Here is a 12,273-nt window from a genome sequence, read left to right on the forward strand (position 1 = left end):
TTATGATAAGACATTACTATCTACAATATATGTCCTTAAACTTATAATAATCAAGATTGGTCGTAGACAGTTTGCCTCATTATTATGATGAGACATAACTATCTACAATAGCTACCCTTAAACCTATAATAGTCAAGATTGGTCAAAGACTGTTTTCCCCATTATTATGATGAGATATTACTATCTACAATATCTGCCCTTAAACCTATAATAATCAAGGTTGGTCTAAGACAGTTTGCCCCATTATCATGATGAGATATTACTATCTAAAATATCTACGCTTAAACCTATAATAATCAAGATTGGTCAAAGACAGTTTTCCCCATTATTATGATGAGACATTACTATCTACAATATCTGCCCTTAAACCTATAATAATCAAGATTGGTCGTAGACAGTTTGCCTCATTATTATGATGAGACATAACTATCTACAATATATGTCCTTAAACCTATTATAATCAAGGTTGGTCTAAGACAGTTTGCCCCATTATTATGATGAATTTTGATACAATAAATCAATGACCATTTTAAAACAGTGTTAACAGATTTCAAGTAATTTCTTTTGACGTATTAAAGTTATCCCGTCATTTAAAAGTCCATCGTCAATGGCAATAGCGTTAGTTGGACGTAGTTGTATTTAATGTAGAGAAAAGCATCCGAATGATGCGAACACAACGTTTTCAATTCAGTTACCTAAATTTTCAATTTAAACCTCTTACTTTTTTTCATGTTTAAATAAATTTGTTTTGCGTTTCTATGTTATTGATTTTTCGAAAATAATTTGTTTAGGGGGGGAATAATGTAGGCACTACTTATTATGTAGCAATTGATAATAACATTGTCTATTGAGATACTGTTGCAGAACCGTAAATGAACGATTTTTAATTCAACATCTTATCAATTTTCCGGTCTTTATCAGAATTTAATCCTAATATGTTGTTATTTGTAAATGCATGTGTTTTTTAAACATTGAATCCATTTGATTATCTTTAGATACTACACATTACAAAGAACCGTAAATGAACGATTTCCAATTGAGCATCTTATCAATTTCCGGTCTTTATCAGAATTTAATCCTAATATGTTGTTAGTTGTAAATGCATGTGTTTTTTTGTTAACACGGAATCCATTTGATTATCTTTAGATACTACACATTACAAGAAAAAAAAAAAGAATTCAGACGACTATAAACTGTGTTGTATCATATCTGAGAAATGACACGAAATTTAATCACAACACAATGTTGAAAATGATGACCACACTATATATTCAGTAGCTTCATATATATTTTTTTATTTTAAATTGTAGAGCAAAATACAACAATGTAAAATTTCTTAAGTCCAAAGGGCAAATAGATTTATTGTTCTAATATATATATTACTAAAAATATTTGTTAGTTACTTACACTGTATTCAGAACCGTCAATCCGTTAAAGACATTAAAGTCAAGAGTTGCAATTTGGTTGAAGTGCAAGTACCTTACTATATATATATATAGCTAATTATGTAGCAATTAATAATAACATTGTCTATCGAGATACTGTTGCAGAACCATAAATGAATGATTTTCAATTCAGCATATAATGTGTCGTTATTTGTAAATGCACGTGTTTCTTTTTTATTAGCTGATTTTCCTTAGTACACATTTCAATAGCGAGATAATTCAGATTTTGTTTTAATTTTGATAGAAATTCTAATACCTCTGCTCCTGTATACTATATTGTTCTAAACAGAAACAGAACAACCACTCTGTCGACAAATTTTAATTTCTAACTTGTTTCAGCAATCCAATAATATCAAATCTAGATGTCCTCATTTATTATTTGTCTAAATTATGCACTGTGCATGTAATACACAATTAGATTGACATAAACAAAAATGGCACTTAATTTCTGAAAGAACTTTTAAATCATTGTCGGGGCAAACAAGCAACAAATGAAGGCAACTATTTGTTTGTTACTTTACAAAGTATTCAGAGCCGTTAATCCGTTGAAGACATTGACGCCAATTGTTGTGATTTGATTGTTATGCAGGTACCTGTAATATTATATTTTTAAAACGTAATTCTGCATCAAATATTCAATATTCATCAATCAAAACATAATTACCTACGAAGAAAGGTCTATTGGATGTGAAGTATATCTATTTGAAAATTGGTTGTTGCATATAGTACTTTATTTGACCTAAGTAACATATTTGGGATTCAAGGGTCACTGATGATTCTTTTGTAGACAAAACGGGCGTCTGACACAACTATAAATTTCAATCCTGGTTTCTATGATGAGTTTATTTACAACCACTTGGTCGATGCGAGTTTGTATCCTCCAGGATATCACAAGCATAGTAGTCGGCGCTTTTATGTAAACATGACTTATCATTGATATGGTAACAATTATAAATTAACTGTTTACAAAACTTTGAATTTGCAGTCCTACATGCTTTTCAACTTAGTACTTTATTTGGCCTTTGTAAAATTTTTGATTCAAGCGTCTATAATGAGTTTTTTGTAGACGAGACGCACGTCTTGCGCAAATAAAAAATGTCAATCCTGGTATGAGTTTATATTTACATACTTCTAGTAATAGACGTTTATTTACCCGAAATAGCTTATATTTAACAATATTCTGCCGTTCTTATTCTGTAGAAATGAACGATATCACTGCCACAGATTTGAAATTTTAAATAAAAGATTTTCAGTTCAGCATTATATCAACTTCCAAACTTTAATATTTGCAATGCATGTTCTTTACATGGAATATAATTGATTATATAGATAGAACACATTATAAGAAAGTAAGAATGCAGATGACCTTATACTGTCATGTCAATACTTATTAACTATATCTTAGATACAATAGAAAATTAAAACAAAACAAAATGTGTACGTTTATGTTATCAGTGGAGACAGTTTTTATGAAAACAAAAATATATGCATATTTTTTTTGGCATTTAGAAGCTTCAAATAATCTTTATTTTAGACCAAAACACAGGAATTTTAAAAGTCTAAAAAGCAAATGTTTTTATTGTTCTCAAAATAGATCTACTAATTAAAATGTAGAAATATACAGCAACAGATCGAATTTTTTTTCTGCTTTTTTCATTTTTTTTTTAATTTTGATAAGAATGATGTCTTCTCTGCCCCTGTAAATATATCAGAAACAGAAACAGATAAACACCGCCGTTGAAAAAATTCCTATTCCATTAGCTTGCTTCATCAAACCAATAACATACACATGATACAATCTAACGGTCCTTTTAGTATTTGTTTAAATTGTTCAATTTACAAGGAATACAATATCTGAAAACAACCCAATTATTTTGTAAATATCGTTTAAATCATTGCCATCGCATACAGTAAAATATATATTTTGTGTTACTTACAGTATCTCCAGAGCCGACAATCCTTGGAATAAATGGACGTCAAGTGTTGCAATTTTGTTGTCATTCAGGCCCCTGTGAAACAATATTATTTTTAAAATGTTTCTACATACAATGTTCAACGTTTATCAATACACACAAAATTACCAAAGAAAATTAAACCATTTGGAGTTTAAAAAATTTGTCCTAAACAGATACAAGGTAAACTCTAAAGGTTTTGACAAAATGTATACCACCCTAAAATATCTTACAAATGCAGTAACATAGTTCTTAACGTTACCATATCTAAGACAGTTTGCCCCATCATTATGATTAGACATTAATATCTACAATATCTGCCCTTAAACCTATAATAATTAAGGTTGGTCTAAGACAGTTTTCCCCATTATTATGATGAGACATTACTTTCTACAATATATGTCCTTAAACCTATAATAATTAAGGTTGGTCTCAGACAGTTCGACCCATTATTATGACGAGACATTAATATCTACAATATCTTCCCTTAAACCTATAATAATTAAGGTTGGTCGTAGACAGTTTTCCCCATTATTATGATGAGACATTACTTTCTACAATATCTGCCCTTAAACCTATAATAATCAAGGTTGGTCTAAGACAGTTTGCCCCATTATTATGAAGACATTACTATCTACAATATCTGCCCTTAAACCTATAATAATCAAGGTTGGTCTAAGACAGTTTGCCCCATTATCATGATGAGACATTACTATCTACAATATCTACCCTTAAACCTATATTAATCAAGATTGGTCTAAGACAGTTTGCCCCATTATTATGATGAGACATTACTATCTACAATATCTACCCTTAAACCTGTAATAATCAAGATTGGTCAAAGACTGTTTGCCCCATTATTATGAAGACATTACTATCTACAATATCTGTCCTTAAACCTATAATAATCAAGATTGGTCAAAGACTGTTTGCCCCATTATCATGATGAGACATTACTATCTACAATATATGTCTTAAACCTATAATAATCAAGATTGGTCAAAGACTGTTTGCCCCATTATTATGAAGACATTACTATCTACAATATCTGTCCTTAAACCTATAATAATCAAGATTGGTCAAAGACTGTTTGCCCCATTATCATGATGAGACATTACTATCTACAATATATGTCCTTAAACCTATAATAATCAAGATTGGTCAAAGACTGTTTGCCCCATTATTATGAAGACATTACTATCTACAACATCTGCCCTTAAACCTATAATAATCAAGATTTGTCTAAGACAGTTTGTCCCATTATTATGATGAGACATTACTATCTACAATATCTACCCTTAAACCTATAATAATAAAGGTTGGTCTAAGACAGTTTGCCCCATTATTATGATGAGACATTACTATCTACAATATCTGCCCTTAAACCTATAATAATCAAGTTTGGTCTAAGACAGTTTGCCCCATTATTATGATGAGACATTACTATCTACAACATCTGCCCTTAAACCTATAATAATCAAGGTTGGTCTAAGACAGTTTGCCCCATTATTATGATGAGACATTACTATCTACAATATCTACCCTTAAACCTATAATAATCAAGATTGGTCTAAGACAGTTTGCCCCATTATTATGATGAGACATTACTATTTACAATATCTGCCCTCAAACCTATAATAATCAAGATTGGTCTAAGACAGTTTGCCCCATTATTATGATGAGACATTACTATCTACAATATCTGCCCTTAAACGTATAATAATCAAGATTGGTCTAAGACAGTTTGCCCCATTATTATGATGAGACATTACTATCTACAATATCTGCCCTTAAATCTATAATAATCAAGATTGGTCTAAGACAGTTTGCCCCATTATTATGATGAGACATTACTATCTACAATATCTGCCCATAAACCTATAATAATCAAGGTTGGTCTTAGACAGTTTGCCCACTTATTATGATGAAATATTACTATCTACAATATCTGCCTTTAAACCTATAATAATCAAGGTTGGTCTAAGACTGTTTGCCCAATTATTATGATGAATTTTGATACAATAATTCAATGACAGTTTTTCAACAGTGTTAGCAGATTTCAAGTAAGTCCTTTTGACGTATTAAAGTTATCCCGTCATTCAAAAGTCCATCGTCAGTGGCATTAGCGTTAGTTGGACGTAGTTGTAATTAATGTAGAGAAAAGCGTCGGAATGATGCGAACTCAACGTTTTCAATTCAGTTACCTAAATTTTCAATTTAAACCTCTTACTTTTTTTCATGTTTAAATAAAGGAGAAGGGGCTCTAAGGGGCAAAATTGGCCCCACTTCAGAATCTATTGATATTTCTTTCAATTGATATCTATGATATGGAGCTTATAAAACACCAAGAATTTTATAGTTATCTCTTACCGTTTTCTTGTTATGACGTCATAAAAATGGTATGCCGACTAAGCTAAAATATCAGCTTTTTACGTATGTTATCCTTTTTTTTGATGTATTGTGTACTTTTTACAATAGATTACACAGTACATAATCAACGTGAATACACTATTACTTGTGAAACATTGTGTTTATACAATGAAGAATAAAATTGATATAAAATTTAACCATTTGATATCAGTTATACAGTTGCTATGGTTACAACAAAATTAACATTCGTTCTATGTATGACTAAATTAGAGGGAATCTACAGTTATTGTTTGTGTTTTCTTTTACCTTAAATTACCAAAAATGAGTTGGTGTGTACTTTTATGTACTCTGCTGATAAAGTTCACAATTTCATAAACTATGCATTTCAAAAATTACTCAAATTTATTGAAATATTGTTAGCACATTTATCTTTAGAAACTTTTCACATGTTCCTCATATCAAACTAAAAATACAATATGCAACCCCCGATCGACAAAACTGTTACTACACTATGATTCTGAATTTTTAAGCAACAGTTATCATAAATTCAGGTATTATGTTATCAATATCAATATTATTATACCAGTTTGGTGTGACAATTCAGTGTTAGCATTTACCAGTTGAACTATTGCAATAAATGTCTTCCCTTCTATATTCGTCATCTAGGCATAATAGTACCCTGATATCGACGTACGTCAGTTTTTTCCCAACAAAGACATACAAAACAAAAATGGAATTATATTATATGCCTATATATGTCCAAGTAATTGTTCAGTTAAATACAAATGCTAAACATGTTTACTCCTCCGGTTCACTGTCACTATCATCAACTACTTCCGGCTGGTTAGCATCATGGACATAGTCCTTCCATTGCTTTGCTTGATTTCCTTTGGTTTGATGCCGGTAAAAACTTAGAAACCATATAACTGACGAAATATGACTACAAGTACCAACAATTCGAGCACCGGCCTTGCAAGTACAGTACCAAGTTTTTATGCAGCAGTCATCATATGTAATCCATAGGTTATGCGTTTTGCTGCTTGTATGTCTACTTGCCATTCTAACTCTAATAAGTTGATGTCCCTGTTGCATGACTTCATAGTAATCGTCATTTTCTAGATGTTCCTCAGTATAACTCTTTGCTAGTTTAACCTGGTATACACCGAGAGTTATGTCCCTGATGTCCTCCTCCGACAGTTTCGGAAAATCTTCAACGGAATCGTTGCCATCTATTTTTTGCCACCTACCACTTCTGGAATGCAATTTTTCATTTGAAACTCGTTCCATGAGCTCATTTTTCTTCTTTGACATGTGAAGCATTTTTGTACCTAAGAGAAGGTCATCAGTTTCATTACCAGCATTAAGTGGTGGTCTATACTTATTACATATGGCACTTACAAAACGTGTATATTCACCAGCATACGGTATAAGGGAATTTGGTAATACCTTGTCAAGCAAGCGCCACTGCTTGATTCTACCATTAACGGACTCAACAACCCAGCGGACCTTTGTAACTAAACGTGTTGTGTTACCGTCTTCAACCGAAAGTTGCTTCTCGTTACGTTTGAGAAAGCTTGGCATTTTAGTTTGAATACCAAATTCTTCTAAGAGGTCGATACTGTCTCGAAATCCCCGATCAACCACAACAACATCATCTTTATCGAACCATTCCTTGATTTTCTCCAAGTTATTTTTGAAAATTGAGTTTAAAATTTTGGCATCATTGTTTTTGCTGTTACAAAGGTAGGGTCCAATCACACTTACAATGTATCCTGTAGTTGTGACAAACATCATTGGCTTAATGAGGTTGCGAAATTTGTGCATGCTGTATGTACTACGTTGAAATTTAAATTGTCCACTCTTTTGTATGTAAATATATGTACCATCAATTACGAGTATGGCAGTTGTGTTTGTGATATCACCAAATAATGTTTGTGCCAGTGGACGAGTGTGGTTTTGTATAACACTTTCTCGGGATACATGATCAAATCCTAAATATTTTGGTGTAAAGTGCTGTTTAACTGCATCTCTTGCGGATGAAATAGCTTTCCTGATAGAATCTTTACTTATATTAAACAAAGTTGCTAATATTTTATTAGACATACCCAAACGAAGTTTGGTCAAAAATATACCAATACATGTTCTCATGCTTCGTACTCGGGTATCTCTTATAGCTGAGTTTAGAATGTGAGAACATAAGTCTTCAAAATCAGTAATAGTTAAGCCAGTCAAATTTCGAAAGTCTGTGTCATTTAAAGAAGAAGATTTATCAAAATCAATTCTTGCGTTTTTATTTTTTAATGCATGTTCTCTTATTGTATCTATCAATTCAAGTAGTCCGCTGCGATTGAAGTCAGAAACAGTATACACACTAGTTATGTCTTCGTTAGCTTCTTTTGTAAAACCTTCAGTACATAAATGACGAGGACAACACCGTGATCCGGCAGGAATAATTATATTTTTTTCCAAAAATGTATGAAATCGTGCTTCTTGTGGAACAACCATAAGTTTTGGACCACGCTTTTTGCAAAGACAACATTGTGCATGACCTTTAATTGTTGAAGATATCGGAAGCGATATTGATAAAGGAGAACTTAATTTTGGTCTTTTAGGTGCAGATGGTGGCATAAAATCAGGATCATTTGCATTTGTATCATTTGTAAGGACAGTGGGTGTATTTACTTGTGCTTGCCCTTCTCTGTAGTATTTCCGTTGACAAGTATCACAGATAACGTCATCATCATTGGGTGAAACAAGGAAATTCTTACTGAGAAAATTGCGCAGATTTTTATTTGTTTCTCCACACAAAGGTCTTCTTTTTCCGGGTTTTGTTCTTTTTTCACACAATATACATTTAGAATCTTTTCTTCCCTTTCTTATTTTATCCATTCTGAAAAGAAAACCATAAGAGGATACAATTAATATTTGGTACATTTAATTACAAAATCTATTCAACTCCTAACAAATTTCATTGCTATCTGTTTTTGGCAAATACATATGTGTTAACTGTATTTGAAAATCTAAAGTTAGCATGCACCTTAAAACGGTGTTTAGATCCTAAACACAATTCTTAGCACAATGTGTTTAGGGTTGTGTTTAGAATCATGTTTAGCTTTAAAACATGTGTTTAATTTCTATACACTTTCATTTTTAAACGTGTTTAAATTCACGGCAAACTTAAATATTATGTGCTTACTGAAAAATGTGTTTAGGAATTAAATACAACCCTAAACACGTTTAGATCTAAACATGTATCACTAGTGTTTAAATTCTAAGCACGATTTTTACAGTGATAATTAAAATTTAATTGAAAAAAATAGAAACATCCATGTTTATGAATATAGGCGAAATGTTTTTTACAATGTGGTGTGCAAAACAGCCATATCAAATGTGGAGGCGAATGAATAAGACAGCAAACCATGCAACTACGGAGAATACCAGAACATTTTCGACATCAGACAAGCCCGGTACTATAATGAATGTTCAACTAAAATTGCTTTTTTTTTAAGAAACAGTCTAGTGTTTGATGTTTGTTATTCACATAACACATTATTTTGATCAAACATAACAATTTATTTTTAAGATGAAACTCTGTCTTTCACTCTTCTTAATAGCGTAGATACTGAAAGTCAGTGCATCAAAAATTTCATAAGATTTTCCATAGTAAAAATAACATTTTAAGTTGCCAAATTTATTTCTGTGTTTGGTTATATGAATATTAAATGAATGTATTGATGTTTAACATCCAGTGGCAATTATTTCAAACATTTTCAGACTATAACATAATGTAATCCATATTTTGTAATTTTACTTCTGGATGCTGCGCATAAATAAATAATTTTAAATCTGGGTTCACAATGCTTTTAATTGAACTATGAATCTTCTGCACTCAGTATCAAATAATCGACTGCACGAAATTATACATTTTCTCCACTCCTGCTTTCTGGAACGGGAGTGGATCGTAACCCTTAGCTAGCGAAGATGGAAATTATATAGATACTCACTCATTTCTATGAGGAAATTGTCATGTAATAATTTAGGTCCGCTGTCTCCAGTGATCTGCAGTATCCATTTATGTCTAAAACATTTAAAATACAAGGTCTTAATGTATATTGGTGAATGTTGTTTTTGTTTTTTTGTATCTATCATGAAATTCAACATACGGAACTTTCCTGTTAAGCACATATACCATTTCTTGATGGGTAAAACACATGCAAAACTGTCAATGATGATAGTTCATGTAGCTAAAGAACTAACAATTCACAAAGTTGGGGTATACTTGTATCTTTTTTTTTTGTTGTTGTTGTTGTAAAGGTGTTTTTAGTTATTCAAAAATGATCATGTGATTCAAAACGACAAATGTAAAAAATTACGAAATGATGAAAAAAAAATTTGGCTTGGATGAGATTCGAACGTAAAATATTTTCTCCGCAGCGGAGCGTGTAGGCGATGTGAACCACATAAACACAGTAGCTGAACGTAGTAAATAAGTCATATTTATGATTTTGATTCATAAACCGTAGGAACAACAATTTTGTTTTGTTTTTTATTTCTTTACTTCTTATTTACGATTCAACTTAATATCAATGAAATGACCATTTCATTGTTGTTGATTATGTCATGGTAATTTTTTTTTTTACATAACAGACGTCAGTGCAAAATGGAAACTGAAGTTTTTGTCTGCTGTGCCGTGGAATTTATAAATACGAGTTTTGTAGATCGTGTTCCGGCCGTCTTATTATTTTGTGTAGTACTTTAAAGCAATGAAAAGAAAAATAATCATAGAATTAAAATTTTGTTTCCATTTCGCTTTTTCGTAAGAGATAATAATATGAAAAGACGGAAGAACTTTTTACGTGACAAGTTCATGTGATGTAGACTAGTTTAAGCTTAACTTACCTTTCACGGAGTACGAATTCCACCATTTTCAAAAATATAATCACATCTTTTAAATTATATTTAGTTCTTTCAATTCTGTCTGTTAATACCAAGTATTTAAGGAATGATACGCTGATTTCTGTTCCACTATAAAAAGCTTCTTAACAACAGCACCAGTAAAATTCCGTGCGTCAGTTCCGTAATCACTTACAATAAATATAGACGGTAAGGGCTAGGCTTAACTTGAGAGGCTATGTTTTACTTTAATATGAAGAAATACGCTTTGTAATGTACTTTCTATAGCCAAACTTTATTGTTATCAACCATTGACCAAAAAAAATGTAAAAAATACATATATGTTCCTTTTTTTTCCCGATACCGGGAAAAACGGACGATAATTAGAGAACTTCGATGCCGGTTTTGAGCAAGTTTTTAATTAAAATTCAGTATGAGCGCAGCTTTGCCCCACGAAAATATTTCAACATAAGATGCATTTAGTTGATAATATTGCTCTGACAAAATATTTCGTTGGGGCAAGACTGCTCAGGTACTTTTTTCGTAAAAAAACTTGGCGAAAATGAGTAAAAAATTGCGAAAAGCCAACAAATATGCACGTGAAGTGTTGTCAAAACACGGCATTGTGACGTCATAACTACAAAAAAACATTTTTTTCATAAAATGAATATGTCCAACGGAAAAAGAAAGCCATACACATACGAATCAGTAGAATTTTGCATTTCTATGTTATTGATTTTTCGAAAATATTTTTGTTATGGGGCAGGTATATAGGCCCTACTTATTATGTAGCAATTACTAATAACATTGTCTATTGAGGTACTGTTGCAAAACCGTAAATGAAAGATTTTCAATTGAGCATCTTATAAATTTTCCGGTCTTTATCAGAATTTAATCCTAATATGTTGTTATTTGTAAATGCATGTTTTTTTTTAACATGAAATTCATTTGGTTATCTTTAGATACTACACATTACAAAGAACCGTAAATGAATGATTTTCAATTGAACATCTTATCAATTTCCGGTCTTAATCAGAATTTAATCCTAATATGTTATTATTTGTAAATGCATGTGTTTTTTTTTTAACACGGAATCAATTTGATTATCTTTAGATACTACACATTACAAGAAAGAAAGAATTCAGACGACTATATACTGTGTTGTATCATATCATATTTATTTAACTTCATACATATGCATGGTACAGCTATAGGACTTTTGCATCAGGTCGCTAGATACATTTTCTTGAAAAACCCAACCTACACATTACAAGAAAGAAAGAATTCAGACGACTATAAACTGTGTTGTATCATATCTAAGAAACGACACGAAATTCAATCACAACACAATGTATATAAATGATGACCACACTATATATTCAGTAGCTTCATATATATTTTTTATTTTTAATTGTAGAGCAAAATACAACAATGTAAAATGTATTAAGTCCAAAGGGCAAATAGTTTTATCGTTCTAATATATATATTACTAAAAAACAATAGAAATATACAGCAACAGATCCAAAATCATCTTTCTCTTTCTTCAGTTTTGTTTTAATTTTGATGAAAAATTATAACATCTCTGCTTCTGTATAATATTTTGTCCTGAACAG

At 31.2% G+C, this 12,273-nt stretch overlaps 3 protein-coding genes across 3 annotated transcripts in view; 1 reads left to right on the forward strand and 2 right to left on the reverse strand.

The window, feature by feature from the left end:
- Positions 1–12,273, forward strand: part of LOC139499993 (serine/threonine-protein kinase mTOR-like) — a 427,410-nt gene that overhangs the window by 171,284 nt on the left and 243,853 nt on the right. The window lies entirely within an intron of this gene.
- LOC139499998 (uncharacterized) overlaps positions 1–12,273 on the reverse strand; it is a 45,156-nt gene that overhangs the window by 31,163 nt on the left and 1,720 nt on the right. The window lies entirely within an intron of this gene.
- On the reverse strand, positions 5,957–10,835 carry LOC139501362 (uncharacterized). Its single transcript, XM_071290403.1, has 3 exons — positions 10,667–10,835; positions 9,772–9,845; positions 5,957–8,657 (listed from the first exon to the last, which is right to left on the reverse strand). Exon 3 carries the CDS (start codon positions 8,654–8,656, stop codon positions 6,566–6,568), a length of 2,091 nt encoding a protein of 696 aa, XP_071146504.1. The 5' UTR covers position 8,657; positions 9,772–9,845; positions 10,667–10,835; the 3' UTR covers positions 5,957–6,565.

The sequence above is a fragment of the Mytilus edulis genome, chromosome 13 (assembly GCF_963676685.1).
Source record: "Mytilus edulis chromosome 13, xbMytEdul2.2, whole genome shotgun sequence".
NCBI classification, from domain to species: Eukaryota; Metazoa; Mollusca; class Bivalvia; order Mytilida; family Mytilidae; genus Mytilus; species Mytilus edulis.

Excerpts from the sequence above, each read along its gene's own strand:
- LOC139501362 (XM_071290403.1), bottom strand. The coding sequence starts at position 8,656 with ATGGATAAAATAAGAAAGGGAAGAAAAGATTCTAAATGTATATTGTGT.